The sequence below is a fragment of the Pseudorasbora parva genome, chromosome 18, assembly GCF_024679245.1.
Source record: "Pseudorasbora parva isolate DD20220531a chromosome 18, ASM2467924v1, whole genome shotgun sequence".
Taxonomy (NCBI): Eukaryota; Metazoa; Chordata; class Actinopteri; order Cypriniformes; family Gobionidae; genus Pseudorasbora; species Pseudorasbora parva.
Genome location: NC_090189.1, coordinates 29867280 through 29889262, shown reverse-complemented (window position 1 = coordinate 29889262; position 21983 = coordinate 29867280). Strand labels below are relative to the sequence as shown.

Sequence of the window (21983 nt, the reverse complement as noted above, 5' to 3'; positions counted from 1 at the left end):
ACTTAAATGTATCTGATATCATACACAGAGCTGCGTTACCTCATACTCATCGCACCGGCGACTGTGTCCCGTCATAATAAAAGTCCCGCTGCTCGCGAGCCTTGTGTTTGCGTAACAATCGCTCCAGTGGCCTTGCTCAGCTCCCTCAACACTCGGTCCTGCTCTGCTTCAAACTACAGTAACGTGAATAACCGCATCCATGAACTACACCTTTGTTTTGAATAAGCGGCCTCTAGCGGACAGAAAAGTGTAGTGTAGTGTAGCTTTAATAAAAGCATTCAATTTATTTTTAAAAATCAAAAATCAATCTTCCTGACACTGAACAGTAGTGTCTAAATAACATACTGTATATAATTCAACTGTATATAATATCTACTGATCCCAATAAATGAAACAATTTTATCGGTAACTGATATTTTGCGCATGCACGCAAAAAAAATCATGGCATGTCAAAATCTGTGATTTTTAGAGCTTCCTTGTAATCGTTATATTGTTTTATAGAGTGTTTTTGTGGACAAACAACTACTGAACTAAATATTGCTAAATGCTTTAGATACACAGTGCAAAACTGCAACCAATTAGAATGATGACAACAAGGATACCAGCAGTTACACAAAACTCATTCCTTACATCATGAGTGCTGTCACTTTAGCTAGTGATAACAATCCTGATACATTAACTCCAATCCTGATGTGAGCTGACTGACCCCAGGCCAGTTTTGAACCCACTCCATATTTTGTTTGAGAAATCAACTACATGTCCCTATAGACTGGATATTCAGGTCCCACTGGATATCACCACGGCAACAGCTGGAACCCGCCATGGTCTCCTTGGCAACAGAGCAAGGAAGGAGCAACGATGATGAGAAGGTGTAATAGAGAGGCAAGGGCTAATGCGATTGGCTCACATCGACCTCTAGAGTTTTACAGTCCGATGGCTTTCGCACTCCCTCCCCCTTTCACGTCTTCATGTCCCCCTTCCTTTGTGATTGGAAACACTCACCCGCTCCGCAGCTCTCTCTGTCATCACGTGTAGTCTGAGGAAGAGATCACTCAAGTAACACTAAATTTATACATCCAACCAATGAAATAACTGCGTGATGGAATCATAAAAATTGGCTATTAGACATGCAATATTTCATTTTATACATGCTAATTTTATATCTTATCTGATCTTGTCTTGATTTTGTTTTAAAATATTTTATATGAATTTTGAGTAAATATCTGATCAATTTGAACTTAATGAGCAATTAACAGAAGTTATTTCCTCAGCCTTCCCTTGTGAAAAAGAAGTGCGCTTAATGGTAAATTGAATGTGAATTCTGGTTAAGTACGTAATTTCAAAATGTTCTGACTACAAGCATTTATGGAGAACTAAAATATACATTGTCATCTGACTAATTTCTACTGAAACTTGTATGTCATGCATTTTATAATAGTTGTAATTACACATTTGTGGTGATTATTTAGTACATTTATAATATAATTACTTTAATATTTTAAATTATAATGTGCTTTTAGTATGTTAGTCACTACCGTTAGTTACATACGTTAAAGCATTTTTCCACAGTAAAGCATACTTTTAAGACAAAAAAATATTAAAACAATTATTTCAAATGTACTTTAAAGTAAAACTTAATTTGTTAAAGTGCATTTTTTAAAAGTGCATTTATGAACGTGTACTCTACAAGTACACTTAAGTTGCCTTTTATTGCATAAATATAAATATCTGCAAATACACTTGCAGTGTAAAAAAAACTTCTACTTAGGAGTGTTGACCCACTGAAGTAAGACTAACTGCATTTTATATAAATGTAATAAAAACTATAATACATTTTCATTCAATTGTAAATATCATGTAGTTAAGTTTCTAAAAACATTACATTCATTTCGCACTTAAGTATATACATTTAAAGTATATTATTTCCATAATAAGTACTAAAGTGTACTTTTTTACAAATGTTGTCACTGAATATTATGTCAATGACTAAATATTCTTTACTGTATATTAAGTGTTGTTTTAAGTGTTTAATAAGTGTTCTTTTCTTGCAGTTTTAAGTGCATTATCCTTGGCTTAATTTTTAGAAATTGTTATTTGGCTGCACGTGCATATCAGAGAATTAAATTCATATCAGCCACAGAAAACCAATTGGTCAAATAATTTGTGAAATTTTGACATCAGCACTGGGTATTAAAAATACCTGATGGTACCAGAACATTATTGCAGCTGTGATATGAGCTCTACGCATGGTTAAACCCGCAGACAGAATTTGACTGATCAGTAACAAAATCTTCCAGATCAGAAACAAAACTCAATCCACAGACAGAGGAACCCATGCTGTTCACTGACCACCAGCTCTGATCCTCGTGGACACCTTGTTTACAATGATTCACGTGACTACGGCCCACAAAAGAAACACACACACACACAAGGGCACCGACTCAAACAATGAAGCGTAACCTACTTTTACAGAAGCATGCCAAACGGCACGCGTCACACCCGTAATGAAACAGGTCTATCAAGACGCAGCGTGTCATTTAAACAGCCTCGTTCAGTATGTGTGTGTGCGTGTGTGTCTGGTGGATAGACTGTAAAAAAAAAGGTCTGGCGTGAGCACCAGGGTTGCCAGGTACGTAACAAAACAATCTTTAATGCCATTCAAAACCTGGGTGGTGGTGGTGGTGGTGGGGGGGGGGGGGGGGGTCGCTTCAACTCGCACTCCAGCAGACTAAAAAACAACCCGCAGCAATGGTGAAAAGTAGCCCAATCCGTGGGAAATCCACAGACTTGGCAACCACGATGAGGAAAAGAGGGCGGGGAGCACTAACACAGAACAGCAGCTGACGTCACCGGGCTTGCGCTCGCCATGTGCTCTTGTCTCACGTGGACGCGGGAGCAGGCTGAAAGCGCGCGAGGGAGGGGGAGGGAGAGAGAGAGATAGAGAGAGGGAGCTTGCAGAAGAGAGTAGCGTGCAAGTGGGCGGCCCACATTCCCTCGCTTGTGCTTATTGTGTCTTTATTACCATCGCTGGCTTCAGTTTTATAGCTTTTGTGATCAAGTTAACTCAGATATATCTTCCATAAACTGGTCACCTTTCCACCCACGCTATTATACTAATTGGCATGGCTGCAGTTTGCAAATTAAATGATGGAGTGTGTGACCTTGGGGCTTTTATGTCAGCTGTATCTACGTCAGTCATAATTTTCTGATCCGGGCAAAATGATATGCACTTTAGCACCGTAACAGGGTGAAGGGAAACAATGTTCTGTTGACCTACATTCTGTGACTGACCACCTAACTTAATTCTGTGCAAAATTTTAGGTAAAATAAAAATAAATCAAGGAATCTGAGATTTTTAAAATTAGATGTTGAACATCAGGCAATGAAAAACTAGATGGAAAGAAAAAACAGGCAAATGGAAAAAAGTAAGAATAGAACAGGGGAAGAGGGTAAGGAAAAGATATAATGAGCCCACACGGAGAAGAATTCGACTCAGGATGTTTTGGCAGATGCACATGACACCATTCTGCCAGCAGAGTATGTGCTGAGAAGTGAATGTGGGTGGGAGGGTGAGAACCAGAGGATAAGGAGAAAACGGTCCACAAATCCCCATCTTGTGACCTATTCCCAACACGTTTTACAATTACAAGTTATTCGTTATTATCATACAATATGCTTTAGGCTTAGACTATATTACACTTTTTTTTTTTTATGAATTCAAGTTGCCGTCTAAGAGGAAATACACCATGCTCACATTCAAACATTAACTTTTACAAGCAGATGTAACAGTCCTGCAAATGGCATAAGGCTGGATGTGTTTCTAGGTAAATGTTATAAAAACACGACTGGCTCATCAAACAATAGAGAAAAGAATACATTTTAATTATACATATACATACATGCATATACAGGTCCATCTAAAAAAAATAGCATATTGTGATAAAGTTAATTATTTTCCATAATGTAATGATAAAAATTAAACTTTCATATATTTTAGATTCATTGCATACCAACTGAAATATTTCAGGTCTTTTATTGTTTTAATACTGATGATTTTGGCATACAGCTCATGAAAACCCAAAATTCCTATCTAAAAAAATTAGCATATCATGAAAAGGTTCTCTAAACGAGCTATTAACCTAATCATCTGAATCAACTAATTAACTCTAAACACCTGCAAAAGATTCCTGAGGCTTTTAAAAACTCCCAACCTGGTTCATTACTCAAAACCGCAATCATGGGTAAGACTGCCGACCGAACCTGTCCAGAAGGCCATCATTGACACCCTCAAGCGAGAGGGTAAGACACAGAAAGAAATTTCTGAATGAATAGGCTGTTCCCAGAGTGCTGTATCAAGGCACCTCAGTGGGAAGTCTATGGGAAAGAAAAGTGTGGCAAAAAACGCTGCACAACGAGAAGAGGTGACCGGACCCTGAGGAAGACTGTGGAGAAGGACCGATTCCAGACCTTGGGGGACCTGCAGAAGCAGTGGACTGAGTCTGGAGTAAAAACATCCAGAGCCACCGTGCACAGGCGTGTGCAGGAAATGGGCTGCAGGTGCCGCATTCCCCAGGTCAAGACCCTTTGGGCGACAGAGAAGCAGCACTGGACTGTTGCTCAGTGGTCCAAAGTACTTTTTTCGGATGAAAGCAAATTTTGCATGTCATTCGGAAATCAAGGTTCCAGAGTCTGGAGGAAGACTGGGGAGAAGGAAATGCCAAAATGCCTGAAGTCCAGTGTCAAGTACCCACAGTCAGTGATGGTCTGGGGTGCCATGTCAGCTGCTGGGGTTGGTCCACTGTGTAAAATCGGGTGCAGGGTCAATGCAGCTCGCTATCAGGAGATTTTGGAGCACTTCATGCTTCCATCTGCTGAAAAGCTTTATGGAGATGAAGAAGACAGTGCCAAAACCACTGGTAAATGGTTTACTGACCATGGTGTTACTGTGCTCAATTGGCCTGCCAACTCTCCTGACCTGAACCCCATAGAGAATCTGTGGGATACTGTGAAGAGAAAGTTGAGAGACGCAAGACCCAACACTCTGGATGAGCTTAAGGCCGCTATCGAAGCTTCCTGGGCCTCCATAACACCTCAGCAGTGCCACAGGCTGAATTTCACATTTAATCTCCAAATTAATGTAGAAAGCATTTGATCTAACAGGTAGGAAATATACAGAAAGTGAATAAAGTTATCAAACACTTCACAGTATTAACTGCATAAATTATACATTAAATATATATTATAGATTAATCCTTATTAAAGCTACAAAAGTTCAGTCATGAGTAGCGAGTGATTTTCTCTTTGTCTTTTGTTCTTTGAGTTACATAAAGTGGCAGCAGGCTAATAAACTGCTGATGTCTGTTATTAAAGACCTGAAGCACATGACTCCGATCCAGATCTGATACGCATCTGATGTCCTCACAACTCATCTTCACAGTTTACAGTCAGCTTGTTTTAAGTGTGGAACACTTCAATCCAAGTTCCCTCACGAATATATCAAGTATTCAGTCAGTTTATCATGAAATTCAAACGATAAATGCCATTTTGATCACTGTATAGGCACGTCAGTCCAAGCGGCGGCACAATCATCTCTTTCTAAAGAATAAACATGAATTAATATCTTAAGATATGTTGAGGATACATTACAACATATGTTGTGTATTCGCTCAATCAGTGTTTCAACCTCGAAAATATATAGTATGTTATGTCCGTGTGTGTGTGTTATTTATTTTTATACTTTGTATTTGTCTTGGCATTCTTTGTGGACAGCAAAGAAAGAATTTCATTGTACAGAGAAACTTGTTTCCTTACTGTGCATATGACAATAAACGTTTTGACTGGACTTGATTACAAAAAGTAGCTTTAGAAACAAATGTTTTATTTGATTCAACATAGAATTTATTAAATAAACCTTTAGGCTAAAGTGACCATGATTTTTTTCAAAAGCTGCATCTGAATTGGTATTTAGTTATATTTACAGACCTTTTTTTAACAATGAAGTGATGATCTAAATAAGAAACTAAAACTGCCAGAAGGTGTCTGTAATAAGTAATTCATTCATTCGATTTGTTCAAATGGCTGATTCATTCAAGAATTAAGTAAATGGCTCTTTTTATGAATGGGACAGTGATTCATTGGTTCACCTGATTGATGCACTCAAAACACAGATTCAGCCAGTAATGAATCAACTGAATGAAATGTAAAATGCCCTACATATATGTCTGGGGCGGGTGCGTTGGATCATTTACTTTAATAAATGTGTTAAATGGACAGCTCTAATGTTATATATATATAGTATACACATGAACACATCCTAGTTTTATAGCACACACATTCAATCCCATCTTTGACTTACCTGGATGTAGCGGAGGGCACTCCTCAGGACACTCAAATTGGAAGTTTTCTTTTCATCCACATTAGGAACGTTCTTCTTGAGGGTCTCAAAACATTCTTTTAGATGTGCTCGTCTATGACAGAAAGAAAAGCACTAATCACTCTTTTTTGTGCAAAGCAAGCAAGAGTTTAAACAGATGTTTAGGCGAAGCATTTTGGTGATGGAAGTAACAGCAATGAAGAAGTCAACAGGCAACTGATTTGAAATATATTTGTTTCTGTGGTTACTAGTAGGGCAAAAGTCTTCAAGCAAATAAAACAAATGCACTATTGCAAATCGACCAAGGGTTAATGTATCTGTGATCACTCCTGTAACCAAACAACTTACATTAAGGCAACTGCACCTCAAACTCAATGAGTTCATATGCTCCACTCCTGTTTGTCGAAATGAATAAACACAAAAATGTAAACAGAAGTTCACCCACCTGTTCTTTTCCAGCTTGTTGTGAACTTCTCGAGTTCCAGCTCTGCAGGGAAAATATTAAATACGTTTCTACGCTGTATGTAAACTTTCATAAATCAACCCATTACATTTCATATCATGGTCTCTTGCACGTGTGTGTGCAAATAAGTACTTCACTGCAAAAAAATATTCTGTCATCGCTCACCCTCATGTCATTTCAAACACTTTTTCTTCCAGGGAACACAAAAGATTGTTCAGGCAGCTGTAACCCAAACAAAAGACAGCATACACTAACCAGGGGTTGGTCAAGTTCCAAAAACAAAAGACATAAAAAGCACTAGAAAGTGCTCCCAAGGCGTCTTCTGTTGCCAAATGATAGCTTCATGTAAACAAAAGGGCAAAATCGCACAAAGTCTTCCTCTCATTGGCACGCATGAGACATCATGAGTGAGTTTATCATTTGCACGTTTTGTCTTGCCAATTTAGAGATTCAAGCGATTTTAAACCATTCCAGTACAAGAAGGGGCAAAAGAGAAATCAATTCGGTACTCACATGCTGTTAATCTGTGCGCACCGGCGCACACACATTCATGCATTGCGTCACAGAACAAGGCTCAAGCAAGGAATAGTTGACGAATCGCTTTGCAGCTAATTTCATTGGTTAAAGGTGCCCTAGAATGAGTTGAAACAATATGTTAAATTGTTCTCTGATATCTACATAGCGGGTATGTGGCTTATTTAAGGGCAAAAATTGTCCAGATACAGTTTTACAGGTCCATTTACAACCCTAGAAATTGTCCCTAGGATATAATGCTAATGTTTTTGCCTTATTTGGAAGAGTAATGAATATTAATGCTGAGTTCTGCTCTGATTGGCTTATTTCAGCAACTCACAGCACACAGCAGTTCAGTTGTTCAGCGAAGCGGCTCGTGAGTCCTGACAGAACACAGACCGACTGAATGACACTTTAAACAGAACATCTCAAATGGAGATTGCTGAAATGCATCCTACTTGTTTATTGTTTTCAGATCATCCGCGCAGAGAGAGAGCTCGCGTGCATATAGCTGGCAGATTGTACATGTTTAGGTAAAACACCGGATAGTATAAGTGTTCTTTTCACAGAAAAGCTCTGATTGGGGGATTTAAATGACTGAAATCTGGCAACCGCACAAATGCTCTTCTTTCCCTCAGACAAAACCAAAACCAGTGCTTTTTGTTCAAGTTAATTTTTTTTAACAACATTTTAGACTTGTCTTTTTTCATCAACGATATTGCATGTTTATATAACGTTAGTCACAATGTAGGCTACGCAGTGACTGTGATGTACTCTTAATACAAGCATGCAAAAACATCATACTTCAGTTCTCAAAAATATAAATATATATATTTTTACAAAATGAATAGAAGCATTGTAAAATGACTATCGTTTTAACTTATATGGTGGAGAAGGTGACGTTAGCAACTAAACGTCAATTAAACTAACGTAGTGTGACAGTGTGTAGTAGGGGGAATGCACACTAAGGTATTTTTAAATAATTCAATGACCTGAAGTAAATTATTCCGCTTATACTACAGTTACCACACCCCAAAGCATTGTTCAGATGACGTATTTTAAGACATTTGTCAGGTTTTATCCTTAAAACACTCGTCTGTAGGACTAATTTCTTACTCATCTCATCCCAAGCCTCAGTTGCTCATTCCAAAATGTCATAGAGCTAGTGACGGAGGCTTCAGCCAAATCAATCAGAAAGAGATTTTAAGCATAAAATCACTCAAGTCTGTGTCTCTCAGTAGTGTTCATTAGCAGCGTCTCGACTGTAAATTATCTGCTTCAAGAGCAGTGCCGTTATTACCTTACTGCAGAGAAATGTCTAATAAAATTGTCGGAGCAGGTTGACAACACACTTTTGTGCGAGTATGTCCGTACTCTGTGCGCACGTTTCGAGTGGAGAGAGCGGCAGAAAGAGAGTATGTGCAATCTGTACATTATAAAATGCAATTTTGTGGGGAAAAACACGTAAATAATTTGTCGTTTTTATCCTATTGTTTATTGCCATATTTATTGTCTTGTTTGTTGTAGGTTTTGGTTCTTTTGCTGTTGTCGACTCTAAGGACCTTTGAAAAAACTGAAATCATTTGAAACTGCGGTCAAGACCTGAATGGAAATACTTAAGCTGTGCATTTGCACACTTTGGAACATTCGTCAACCATTCAGATTCAAGCATTCAACAGCTCTGTAACATTACTGTAGCATTACAACCTCAGGTGTGCATTATTTTTTCTAATAATTCAACGACCCATAATAAATTATTGCTTACTTGAGGAGCCTTGATCGGTGACAAAATACATGAATGTGTTTGACACTGACAAACATATCACAAGGCATCTTAAAAGGGATATTTCACCCAAAAATAAAAAAGCCCATGATTTACTCACCTTCAAGTCCCCCTAGGTGTATATGACATTCTTCTTTCAGACTAATAAAATATAGTTATTAATAGAGCTATATTAAAAAAGTCCTGGCTAATCCAAAATTTATAATAGCAGTAACTGTTGTTCTGTTTTTGAAGTCAACAAAAATGCATCTGTCTGTCAAATAACTGCTCCACACGGCTCTGGAAGGTTAATAAAGGTGTTCTGAACCAAATCGATGTGTTTGTGTTAGAAAAGTATTCATATTTTAAACTTTTAAAGTAAAGTTCCAGCCGATTGCCTTCTGAGGAAAAGTGTTGAAAGTGCCTTGTCGGATTTCAAGATGAGTACGTGATGTCTGACGTAGCTGGTAGCGTAAGCCTTTGAACTGCAGAGGCACTTTCAACACTTTTTCCATAAGTTCAATGCGGAAGGCGATCGGCTAGAACTTTACTTTTACTTAAGTTTTAAATATGGATATTTTTCTTACACAAACGCATCGATTCGCTTCAGGAGGCCTTTATTAACCATCCAGAGCCATGTGGAGCAGTTATTTGACGGACAGATGCAGTTTATGGACTTTAAAAAGAGCAACAGTTACTGCTATTATAAAGCTTGGATTAGCCATGACTTTTTTTTAATAGAATGCCTTTAATATTTTATTTGTCTGAAAGAAGAATGACACAGCTAGGATGACTTGAGGGTGAGTAAATCATGGGCTAATTTTCATTTTTGGGTGAACTATCCCTTTAATGATTCATTTTTGAAAATGTGCGAAAGATTTGAGTGTGCAACAGATTTTCATCTGGGATCTCAATGAATAATAAAAATATATTTCATTGTGTCCCTCACATGATGCTATCAGAATATAGTGGAGGCAGTGGGGGAGACAGAAGGGTGTCTGGGCCTACTGGATACCCCTGACATCTGATTGGCTATCCCTACATTTGGCAGATGATATAGATGATGATTGAACATGATGATTGAAATTTTATTTATTGTTGAAAGAAGCATTTATTTTGATGTGTGGCAGCGTGGCGCACTTTTAAGCCGTGGCCACGCTAAACTTTGAGCATGTGAAATTTCTTCGGCCACAGCAAAAGTCGTGATATGATGTCATACTCTGTCTTCTTTATGAACATGAATTCAACATAACAAATAGCAATATAATAAAAATGTTTAAAAAAAAACTATTAACTTGACTTTATTGCGAAAACAGTGCTTTTAATTCAGCCAAAAAGTCACGTTGTGATGCATCAATCTTCTACTGTTCACGCTTCTTCACAGGTCAGAGTTCACCAAACCTGAACTTTAGATCTCAGCGAAATGGCTAACTTTCTGCTTGAGTTTGCGTTTATGGTCTGACACATTCGTATGTGTGGAAGTCAATGGAACGAAATGTGTGGTGTGACTGCCCCTTTAATGTATTGACATCGAAAATGATGTTTCTATTTATCTTAATATTCACCCCATGTATAAAAGTAGTTCCACCACTGAGTGGAGGATTCATTAAAAAACATTTAATTGTGCTTTTCTGCAAAATATCACTTCACAGAAGAAATAGTCATTTGGGTTTGGATTGACATGTGGGTGAGTAAACGATGATATCAGAAAAAACACAAATGCAGTCTGCAACCTGTAAACACACAGCATGACCACCGTTCTACTTTTTAAAACTGCAATCTCCTAACAAAATAGCCAACCCAGTTTCATTCAGTTATGATTACATGTGTCTCCTATGGTTTAATCTACACTGCTTTGAAAATCTCTTCAGCTTTCTGGTAGGGCTGCAAGAATAATCAAAATAAAACCAACACAGCAAAATGGGTTGGTGCGAATATCAAATCTCCCTGCGGATTTCTGTAAAAATAAAAATGTGATGGATTAAGGCTTTGGAAATTAAAACATTAAGACAGCCATAAATAATAGAATTGTAATTCTGCAGTTGTAATTTGAAATAAAATCTATTATCACTATATAATTTTTTGTTAAATAATTTATTTTATGTTAGCAATACAATATTAGTATAGTAGTAATATTTCTTATAGTATTTTTTTTAATCTAGTAACAATTATTATTGTTGTTTTTATTTTATAGCCATATATATATCTGTGTGAGGGTAAATGTATAGTACCAGTCAAACGTTTGGAAACATTACTATTTTTAAATGTTTTTGAAAGAAGTAACTTATGCTCATCAAGCCTGCATTTATTTGATAAAAAAATACACTTAAAAAAACCTGCAATATTGTGAAATATGAATAGATAGAATGATTTCTGAAGGATTATGTGACAGTGAAGACTAATAGCTGATGAAAATTTAGCTTTGCATCACAGAAATTATATTTTAAAGTATATTATAATAGAAAAACATTTTTTTTAATTGTAAAAATATTTCAAAATATTATTGTTTTTACAAACTTTTGACGCGTGTATGTATGTATGTATGTATGTATGTATGTATGTATGTATGTATGTATGTATGTATACACATACACACACACATATATACTCACACAGTAGATACGGAAAGTATTCAGGCCCCCTTAAATTTTTCACTGTGTTATATTGCAGCCATTTGCTAAAATCAATTAAGTTAATGGCATTAATGTACACACAGCACCCCATATTGATAGAAAAACAGAATTCTTGTCATTTTTGCAGATTTATTAAAAAAGAAAAACTGAAATATCACATGGTCCTAAGTATTCAGACCCTTTGCTGTGACACTCATATATTAAACTCAGGTGCTGTCCATTTCTTCTGATCATCCTTGAGATGGTTCTACACCTTCATTTGAGTGCAGCTGTGTTTGATTATACTTGATTGGACTTGATTAGGAAAGCCACACACCTGTCTATAAAAGACCTTACAGCTCACAGTGCATGTCAGAGCAAATGAGAATCATGAGGTCAAAGGAACTGCCTGAAGAGCTCAGATAAAAAATAAAATAAAAAAAAATAATGCTGCAATTAAGGTTCCTAAGAGCACAGTGGCCTCCATAATCCTTAAATGGAAGACGTTTGGGACGACCAGAGCCTTTCCTAGAGCTGGCTATCCGGCCAAACAGAGCTATCCCGGGAGAAAAGCCTTGGTGTGAGAGGTAAAGAAGAACCCAAAGATCACTGTGGCTGAGCTCCAGAGATGCAGTCGGAAGATGGAAGAAAGTTGTAGAAAGTCAACCATCACTGCAGCCCTCCACCAGTCGGGGCTTTATAGCAGAGTGGCCCGACAGAAGCCTCTCCTCTGTGCAAGACATATGAAAGTTTGCTAAACAACACCTGAAGGACTCCAAGCTGGTGAGAAATAAGATTCTCTGGTCTGATGAGACCAAGATAGAACTTTTTGGCCTCAATTCTGAGTGGTATGTGTGAAGAAAAATATCACCTGTCCAATACAGTCCAAACAGTGAAGCATGGTGGTGGCAGCATCATGCTGTGGGGGTGTTTTTCAGCTGCAGGGACAGGACGACTGGTTGCAATCGAGTGAAAGATGAATGCGGCCAAGTACAGGGATATCCTGGACGAAAAAGCTTTCAACAAGACAATGTTGTTCACCTTTCAACAAGACAATGACCCTTAGCACACAGTTAAAATAACGAAGTGTGTGAGTGGCTTCACAACAACACCGTGACTGTTTCTTGAATGGCCCAGCCAGAGCCCTGACTTAAACCCAACTGAGCACCTCTGGAGAGAGCTGAAAATGGCTGTCCACCAACTTTTAACCTTCCAATCTGACAGAACTGGAGAGGATCTGCAAGGAGGAATTGCAGAGGATCCCTAGCCTAGGAATCTAGACGCACCCTAGCGGCAGCAAATTTAATCTTTAATCTGAGTGTCGTCTAGCAACTCTCAATACACTTCTGAGCTGTAATCGCCTAACTCTTGCCAGGCCAATCACATCGTGTATAGAGTCAGTGGGCGGAGCCATAATGACGACGGCCGAGTTGCGTTTGCGTGCTTCTAGTAAACACAGAAACTGGCGAATGGCGGTCTTTAAAATCAGCTTTGACCGCGATTCTGGAAGACTTGGAGTTAAGCTTTTCTCTGAGAAAAGAACAAAGAGCGGCACTGAAGTCATTCTTAAAAAGGTAAGATGTGTTCGGAGTTTTGCCGACCGGGTACGGCGAATGTTTAATCTATCAAGCTCTGCTTCACCTTCGGTGCCCTGGTTGGTTGTGTACCGTATCCTATCGCATGCAGAGGGAGTTTGAAAGACAACCGTTTATCCCGCCCCTTGGATTGAGCCCTGTCAATGGTGAATTTTTATGTGGGTCTGGCTTGTCAGGCTAGAGCAGGGCCGGCGCTCCGCACACGCACATCACGCACTGCGCGTAGGGCACCAAGTGCTTGGGGGGGCACCAAAAAATCTGGGTCGTGAAAAAATCATCACAATAGGCTAGCCTACTAGTATAAATAACACATAAAATATTTCTAAAAGCATGTTAATATACAAATGCAATACAAAAGTAATATAGGCTGTTATGAAGGACTGTCATGTGTACATAATAATGTACTATGATTGTTTAAAATCATAGTTTACCGCGAACTGAAAGTATTAGTAGCATAGATCCTTATCTATCGCAATCGTGCATAGACAATTCTAATGGAGAACGAGTATTCCTCTGTACTATAATTATTATAAGACATGTTTACATATATTTACCATGAGTGCTATATTCTTTGTTGTACATTCGCGAGCTAAATGTGTATGCCGTAAATGCACCGTTGTGTTGTTTACATAAAGGCAGCCGGAATGGCGCTAATGACGTTACGGCCGGCAGTTCGAGCCCCGCTCAGAACAGGATTCTTACATGATGATAAAATAAGCCTACATGACAATTTATAGGCTAGTAAGTGCGGATTTCATTTCTTGTGTAACAGTTTAGTACTTTGTACTGTTATTTGTCCATTGTTATCATAATTACACATCATTTATGTGTACTGCTATTGGCATCCTTTTGTATATTGTTATTTACCAATTTGTATGTATATTTTCAGAACCACAAACTTGCCCCGACTTATGGTGGAGAATAAATGTTACAGAAGAAACATCAGTCCTTATTGCATTCTAACTGGATGTGCCATAGTGATTGCAACCAATTACAACCAGACAATTTAAGTACTTCAAAACATAGGACTAGACCAAATTAGTCGAGAAAAAGGTGAATCTCTGTGCCAGACTCCCTCTGGTTTTCAGTAGAATCCCTGAATATTTTGTCTTGTGGTTATCAATGGGGACGTGGCTCAGAAACTGTCATATGATGACCTGATAGCTGATTTTGCAGCTAGGAAATGTAGACGTGTGCCTCTGTAGGGCCTCTGACAACTGATGGTAGTGAAAATGTTTAATATAGTTCTATAGAATAGCAGAATGGACTCTTTATAGAGATGTAGTCCCTCTGTTGAGTAATTTGTACTGTGCAGTTATGCATGGTTATTAGCAGTTTAAAACGTGCACTTTAAAATTCATACTTTATAAAATTCATAGACTTATTCTATTTACACAAAACTTTTTTTTTGCACTTTTAACTTTCTGTGTTTACATTGTTCAGTTTCAATTATTCATTTGCAGCAGTTATTTTGGAAGTAAAGAGAACCTAAATAAGAAATTCTGAATGGTAGTTATTTCTTTGGTGGGTGGGTGTTTGTTTGGGGAGGGGAGGATAGGGTAGGGTGGGTTGGGTGGTGGGGTGTTGGGGGGGGGGGGGGGGGGGGGGGGCACCGCCAAGCATTTGTGCTTAGGGCACCCAAATGGCTAGCACCGGCCCTGGGCTAGAGGATTCCCAAATCCAGGTGTGAAAAACTTATTGCATCTTTACCAAAAAGACTCATGGCTGTATTAGATTAAAAGGGTGCTTCTACTAAATACTGAGCAAAGGGTCTGAATACTTAGGACCATGTGATATTTCAGTTTTTCTTTTTTAATAAATCTGCAAAAATGTCAACAATTCTGTGTTTTTCTGTCAATTTGGGTCAATCTGTCAATTTGAGTGAAAAGGGAGTCTGAATAATTTCCGTACCAACTGTGTGTGTGTGTATTTATATATTTATATATATATATATATATATATATATATATATATATATATATATATATATATATATATATATATATATATATATATATATATATATGTGCAGCTCTACTTTGTTGTATAAAAGCACAAAACATGGCTCACCCTCCAGGTCTCCTTTTCCCATCCAGATTGCGTGGATCTTCCACAGTGGCTCCATTAGTCCTGGGCAGTTGGCCTGCCTGAACCTGGGCCAGCATGGGCTGAGGTTGGGGTAGTGCTGGCTGGGGCAGAAGGGCGTGTTGCTGTGGTGGGTGCTGGGCTGTGATGATGGGGGCTGGATATGGCTGCAGCAGTGTCTGTGTCTGTTGTGGCTGCAGCTGTTTGGGACCGTTATTCGACGGAGACAAGCTGTTAGTTTCTGTTTTTACATGTGCAATCAAGTGATGATGTTGCTGCTGCTGCTGCTGTGGAGGGGAGTGGGCGTCCTTGCCATTGGGACTGAGGAGAGGGGCTGCTGGTGGGGACATGGCTGTGGCCAAGGATGTGACTACTGTCATTGGAGAAGTCCTGTGAAGGGACGCAGCAGTCTGAATAGGAGGGGCTGCAGGGTTGGCAGGGACCACTGGGATGGGAATGACAGCTATGGGAACAGGTGGTGGGAGGGGAGGGGGCGGGACCGGAGGATGGTGCTGGTGGTGGCGGTGCGACTCGAGCCGCATGTCTTCTGCCCAGGTCACATGGTTGACTTGGACAGACTGGATAACTGGGGCGGAGAGCTTCTGCTCAGCCTCACGGGATAGAAGGGCCTTCTCTCTCTGCTGCTCCTCCTCTGTAGAACAAAGAAAAAGAACATCAAATGTTATGCACAAAGAAAGACAAAATGATGAAAGACCTTTCTGCTATTTGAGAATAATATCCACATTTTTCCAAACAAGCCTACTGCGTTTTAGATAATGGGAGGCACTTCCAATACGGAGAAGTTCCACTCAAAAAGACTGAAATAAACCATAAGGTTACGCTACTACAACTAATCCGTATCCGTCAGTTTGACTGAATGAGCTGTAAAATGTCCTTTGTGTTCTATTTTCAGACATCAGGAGAATGATGTAACGCTTGGTATTTTAATGTGACATAGGATAACAAGAATAACTGTGGCAAGAGCTCTTTTCAGTCGTGGCATTCTTTTCCTCCTGATTATTTCCCCCCCTTTTTTATTCCACTGTAAGCGTATGAATAAACAACAACAACATATTATACTGTGCATTTGTGGCTTACTCTCCCAATTTAATTTACAATGTATCCCATGAATAATTCACTGGAATGCATTAAGTATCTCTCGTTTTTCTCCCAAAACTCTCACGTCTCTTTCCAGGTTTGTTTTCACACTGATGCTTTAAAACGTAATGGTCTCCCTTTTTCCTTTTTATTACTTCTAATCCCTATTATTATTTGATCAACAGGAATGGTCCAAAAGCAGGAAAATACAATAACTGTTGTCCGTCAAAATGGTGGAAATTACTTTATGTTCCAGTAAACGAACACATTTGATTAAAGCAACCTATGTAACATCAACTAATAACTCGGGCTGTAACAATATATCGTGTCACAATATATCACAATACAAAAATGCAACAATATGTATTGTGGATACTGACAAAATATTTTGTGTATAGTTTACCCAATATTAAGATTACTGTGAGAGAAAAAAAAGTTTTAGTGTCAGTATTAAACTACTAGAGAGTGTTGATATATGTTGAATATAATGCATAATAATGAATATTTGTGCGTACAGATGATGCCAAATGTCTTATTTTACCAGTAAAAAGTGACCTATATTATTAGGGGCCAAGCCCTGAAAGGGCTGTAGCCCCTATTGCAATCGTTAGTTTACTTTATTATTATTATTATTATTATTACTATGGGAGTCAATGGCAGCCCTATGAACCGTAAGTAGGAAAATGATGAAATTTGGCATAGTCATAGATATGTTCATCAATAGTCAATATGCCAAATTTGGAGTCTCTAAGACCAACTCCATAGCGCCACCACCAGTCCAAAAATTCAACATTTAAACGTTTATAACTTTTGAACCCTTTGGAATAGAGAAATCAAACTTAGTTCACCTGATTCCTCTCATCATGCTGATCAAATTTAGCATCTTACATTAATGCTCCGCCCATTACAGTAATGGCCATTTTGAAAAGTACAGTATTCAGTTTTTTTGCTACTCCTCCTTCAAAATTTGTCCAATTCTCACAAAATTTGGTAGACATAATATTTGGACAGAGCCGCATAGAAATGACTGAACAGATTTTTTTTATTCATCTTTGTTCAAAAGTTATGCTCTCGTAAACTTAACAAGGTCGACCCAAATATGGTTAAGAGGCTGTATCTCGGCCAAACTTTGACCAATCAAAACGAAAATTGGTATGCTTCATCAGACCCATGATTTGAGGGTACGTGCCAAAGTTGGGAACAGCGCCACCTAGGGGTCGTGAGATATGAAAAAAGGCTATTTTTGCCCATAACTTCCGAACGCTTTGTCGGAAAATCATATTATTGGTATCTATGGATTCCTCGTGACATGCCGAATCCGAGGATACCGGATATGTCAGGATCGGATGAACCACGTGACCGCCATTTTGAATTTTGTCATAAAATGTGATATCTTTTGAAATATTTGACATATCTGTACAAAATTTGGTATGCGTGACCGACGGCATGTCCCGGACGTATCTGAGAAGTTTCAGAACAGCGCCACCTAGCGTTCCAGAGATATAAGATTTTTTGCTAAAACGTTTATAATTTTTGAACACTTTGTCCAAATTTGATATAATTTATGTCATTTTGTTCCCTGGCTTATGCAGATTCAGACGATATATAATTTTTCATTTTCCAAACATGTAACTGTCCGCCATAATGAAACAAGGGAAAAACAGTTTTTTTGCTACTCCTCCTACAAATTTTGTCCAATTTTGTCCAAATTTGGCTCAGATGATGTTCGGACCGAGCCGCACAGAAATGACTGAACCGATTTTTGATATTCGCTACCGTTTCGGAGAAATCCGTCTCTGAAGTTGACCTTGCCTGTGTTCGTGTCTTTATGCTAGTTAGCTTAGCATTCTAAATGGTTATTTGCAAAAAAATTCTTCCGTTCCAGACATGAATTACTTCTGAGAATGATTTAAACCAACTTTTAAAAATATATAATGTTGTTCATTAAATCAAAAATTCTTCATTTTGAGTCGATTTCTAATTTGAACTATGGACATACGACATACCGACAAACACGTGTCTTCCCTGTGGCGCAGTGAGATGAACGTCAGACACCGGATCGTGAGGTTATGGGTTCGAGCCCCGTGGGGGACAGCTTTATAAAGTTGTGTCATTTAGTGGCAAAAGCTGCGGTTCTGCCTTTAAAAACTCAAGCGTTTATAAAATTAAACAACCCATTGTATGAGTGGCATGCTGTTTAAAGCAACCGGCTAAAGCTTTGAAACTTGGTCCGCTTCAGCGGACTCATACTCTGAGATTTATCTGATCTGATCTTTTTAAATATAAAATGAAGTGCATTTATTTAAAAAAGCAGTAAAAAAAAAAGCAATATAAGCAGTTTCATAAATTGGTTGGTTTTCCTTTTCATAATCATATACTTTTTTGCCCTTGTGTTAATTCTCACCTTCATATGTTTTTTTGGCATTGAGTGTAAAGTAATAAGCTAGAGATCAGAAGGGTGTGATTAGATGTTGGTGGTGGTACAAGTAAACATTCATTTTGTCAGTTGTTCTGGCTTTTATATATGCAAAGTTAAAAACAGAGTTTTAAACTCAATACCACTTTGCATACAGTGGATCATGCATGGTCAGTGGGCACTTTAGCATAGTACATCATTTCTGTCTGTTCTGAAGAACAGAATCACTGACTAAAACCAACCATATATTTTGTTCCAAAGTATATAGTAAGGTACACTTTCAGATCCATACAAGAAACTATCAAGAACAATTATGTCAGTGTTTTAGATGTTGCCCTGAAGGGTCACTTACTAAATTTTACCATTTCAAAAGAATAAAAGATCTGTTGAATATCGTACTACAAATTAAATGAAAATTAAACAAATGCTCAATCCTCTAAGCTCCATTACTTTTTGTAAAATACACCAAAGTATGTGTAGGAAAACTGATATAGAGTAAATGGAAGTTTAACCGAAGAGACAAAGTACATTTGAATAATATTTTATTACATTCTTTGCATACATCTTTATTCAATTTCATTTGAAAATATTGTGCTTTAATACCCCACTGAGTAAGCCAAAAGGCAACAGTGGCAAGGAAAAACTCCCTTAGATAGTAGGGTGGAACATTATGGGCAGTGATTAAACACCTTGGAGCAGTGGACCACAATCAGCAGAGTGGTAAAGGAAGAAACCTTGGGAGGAACCAGACTCAGCAGGGGCAGGCCATCCTCCTGTGGCTGACACATATTAAAGTCACTTTTCATAGGCCAAATATAATAAAAGCCATCCATTCAACATTGTTATTGTGGAGATTTTATATTAACTGGTAAAATGACTTAATTGACTATTGACTGCCTGCATTCATTTACAGTTGATAGTTGACAAGGCTATTGTTGCCTATTAGTAGAAGGGAAAAGCAATAAATAAGAGTTATAAAAAAATCATAAAAGTATAGAATATTTTCAGTAACAACTTTGAATGTATTTATTCTACAATACCTTTTGTAATCAGTTAAGGAGTTCATGTAGCATAGAATCTTGTGATTCATATGGTGAAGTCATTTTATAATATTGAAAATATTGCATTTATTGAATATATATTTCTTCACAACTGAAGGGTTTACATCACATTGTATGTTAGCTTACCTTTTTTGAGAGTAGTGGACATTTGTATATGGGTTTGTGGACCTCATAATAGCAACAGTAGTTATGGAGTTGTTGCACAAATCTGAAAATGTATTAGTATGTCAATCAGTGCTTGTTGTGTATATGTTGGAAAAACAGAAATTGACTTAAATTTACCCTTTTATCAGTTGTGCAGTTCTTTTTAGGGGACCATTAAGCAGAATATATTTTCATGGGTCTATGGAGGAAGATCATCTTTCCAGGAACCTGTAAAGATGAGTCATTGAATATGGAGCATTTCAAACCAATGATTACACAGTAATAAAACCATTTTGCAATTACTTTAGCTTACCTTTTAGTTAGTAGTGGACATTTCTAGAAGAGTTCATGGAGCAGAATATCTTTTGATGGGTATATGGAGGAAGTTCTTATTTTCAGGAATCTGTAAAAATTACAGTCATTGAATATGGAGTACTTAAAGTCAATGGTTTACACAGCAATAAAAACGTTTTGCAATTAATACAGAAAATGTCAGTTAGCTTACATTTTTGGTAGTTGTGGACATTTGTATAAGAGATCATGGAGCACAATATCTTTTGATGGTATATGGAGGAAGTTCTTATTTTCAGGAATCTGTAAAGATTACAGTCAGTGAACATGGAATACTTCAAATCAATGTTTTACACAGCAATAAAATCATTTTGCAATTAATGTAGAAAATGCCAGTTTGGTAACCTTTTTGTTAGTAGTGGACATTTCTAGAAGAGATCATGGAGCAGAATATCTTTTGATGGGTATATGGAGGAAGTTCTTATTTTCAGGAATCTGTAAAGATTACAGTCATTGAACATGGAGTACTTCAAGTCAATGGTCTACACTGCAATAAAATCATTTTGCAATTAATTTAGAAAATGCCAGTTTGATAACCTTTTTGTTAGTAGTGGACATTTCTAGAAGAGTTCATGGAGCAGAATATCCATTTGCAAACTTGTACAGGACTTTGGGGGGGGGGGGGGTCTCAGAGAAAGTGTAGCATGGTAGGGGCACAAAAAGGAAAACAATGCAGTTATACGTTCTTCAATGCATGTCAGAAATGTCAGTACCTTACTGAAACTAGTACTATTTCATGCTAACTGTAATAAGTTGAGACCATTTCAATTGCAACATGTTCAGCATCTTTGATATACACATGGTCTATCAATGTACACTTTCAGTTGTAGGATATTGCACATGTTGAGTGTATCCATGGACTTCCATTATTGTCCCAATTGATGATGTTAGGATTTCTTCATTGAAGTCTCCCATGATTACTTTCTTTCCTGGATGTTATGAAGGCCACATATGATAAAAGCTATCCATTCAACAGTTATTGTGGAGATTTTATATCAACTTGTAAAATAACGTAATTGTCTATTGACTGCCTGCATTCATTTACAGTTGACAAGGCCATTGTTGTCTATTAATAGAAGGGGAAAAGCAATAAATAAGAGTTAAAATCATGAAAGTATAGAATGTTTAGAGTAACAACTTTGAATGTATTTATTGTACAATACCTTTTGTAATCAGTTAAGGACTTCCTCATATGAATCTCAAGATTCTGATACATGAAGTAATTTCAGTGCACTTCAGAAATCTGAAAATATTGCATTTATTGAATATAAATTGCTGTACAAGTGAAGGTTTTACATCACAAATGTTTTCTACCAACAAAGACATTTTATGTTAGCTTACCTTTTTTGCCAGCAGTGGACATTTGTATAGGGGTTTGTGGACCTCATAATAGCAACAGTAGTTATGGAGTTGTTCTAAAAAAGTATTAGTATGTTAATCAGTGCTTGTTGTGTAAATGTTGGAAAAACAGAAATTGACTTAAATGTACCCTTTTATCAGTTGTGCAGTT

The 21983-nt window shown here is 37.7% G+C and overlaps 1 protein-coding gene across 2 annotated transcripts in view; it reads right to left on the bottom strand.

Annotated features, from left to right (window-relative positions):
- The window catches only part of mntb (MAX network transcriptional repressor b), a 52156-nt gene that overhangs the window by 6488 nt on the left and 23685 nt on the right, over positions 1-21983 (bottom strand). The window contains exons 2-4 of one of the 2 annotated variants that reach the window (XM_067424494.1): positions 15389-16055; positions 6819-6860; positions 6356-6467 (exon numbers count right to left, since the gene is read on the bottom strand). In XM_067424494.1, the coding sequence (XP_067280595.1) occupies positions 6356-6467; positions 6819-6860; positions 15389-16055 (821 nt within the window). The remainder of the gene's footprint in view (positions 1-6355; positions 6468-6818; positions 6861-15388; positions 16056-21983) is intronic. The other variant, XM_067424495.1, reaches the window with a different exon arrangement.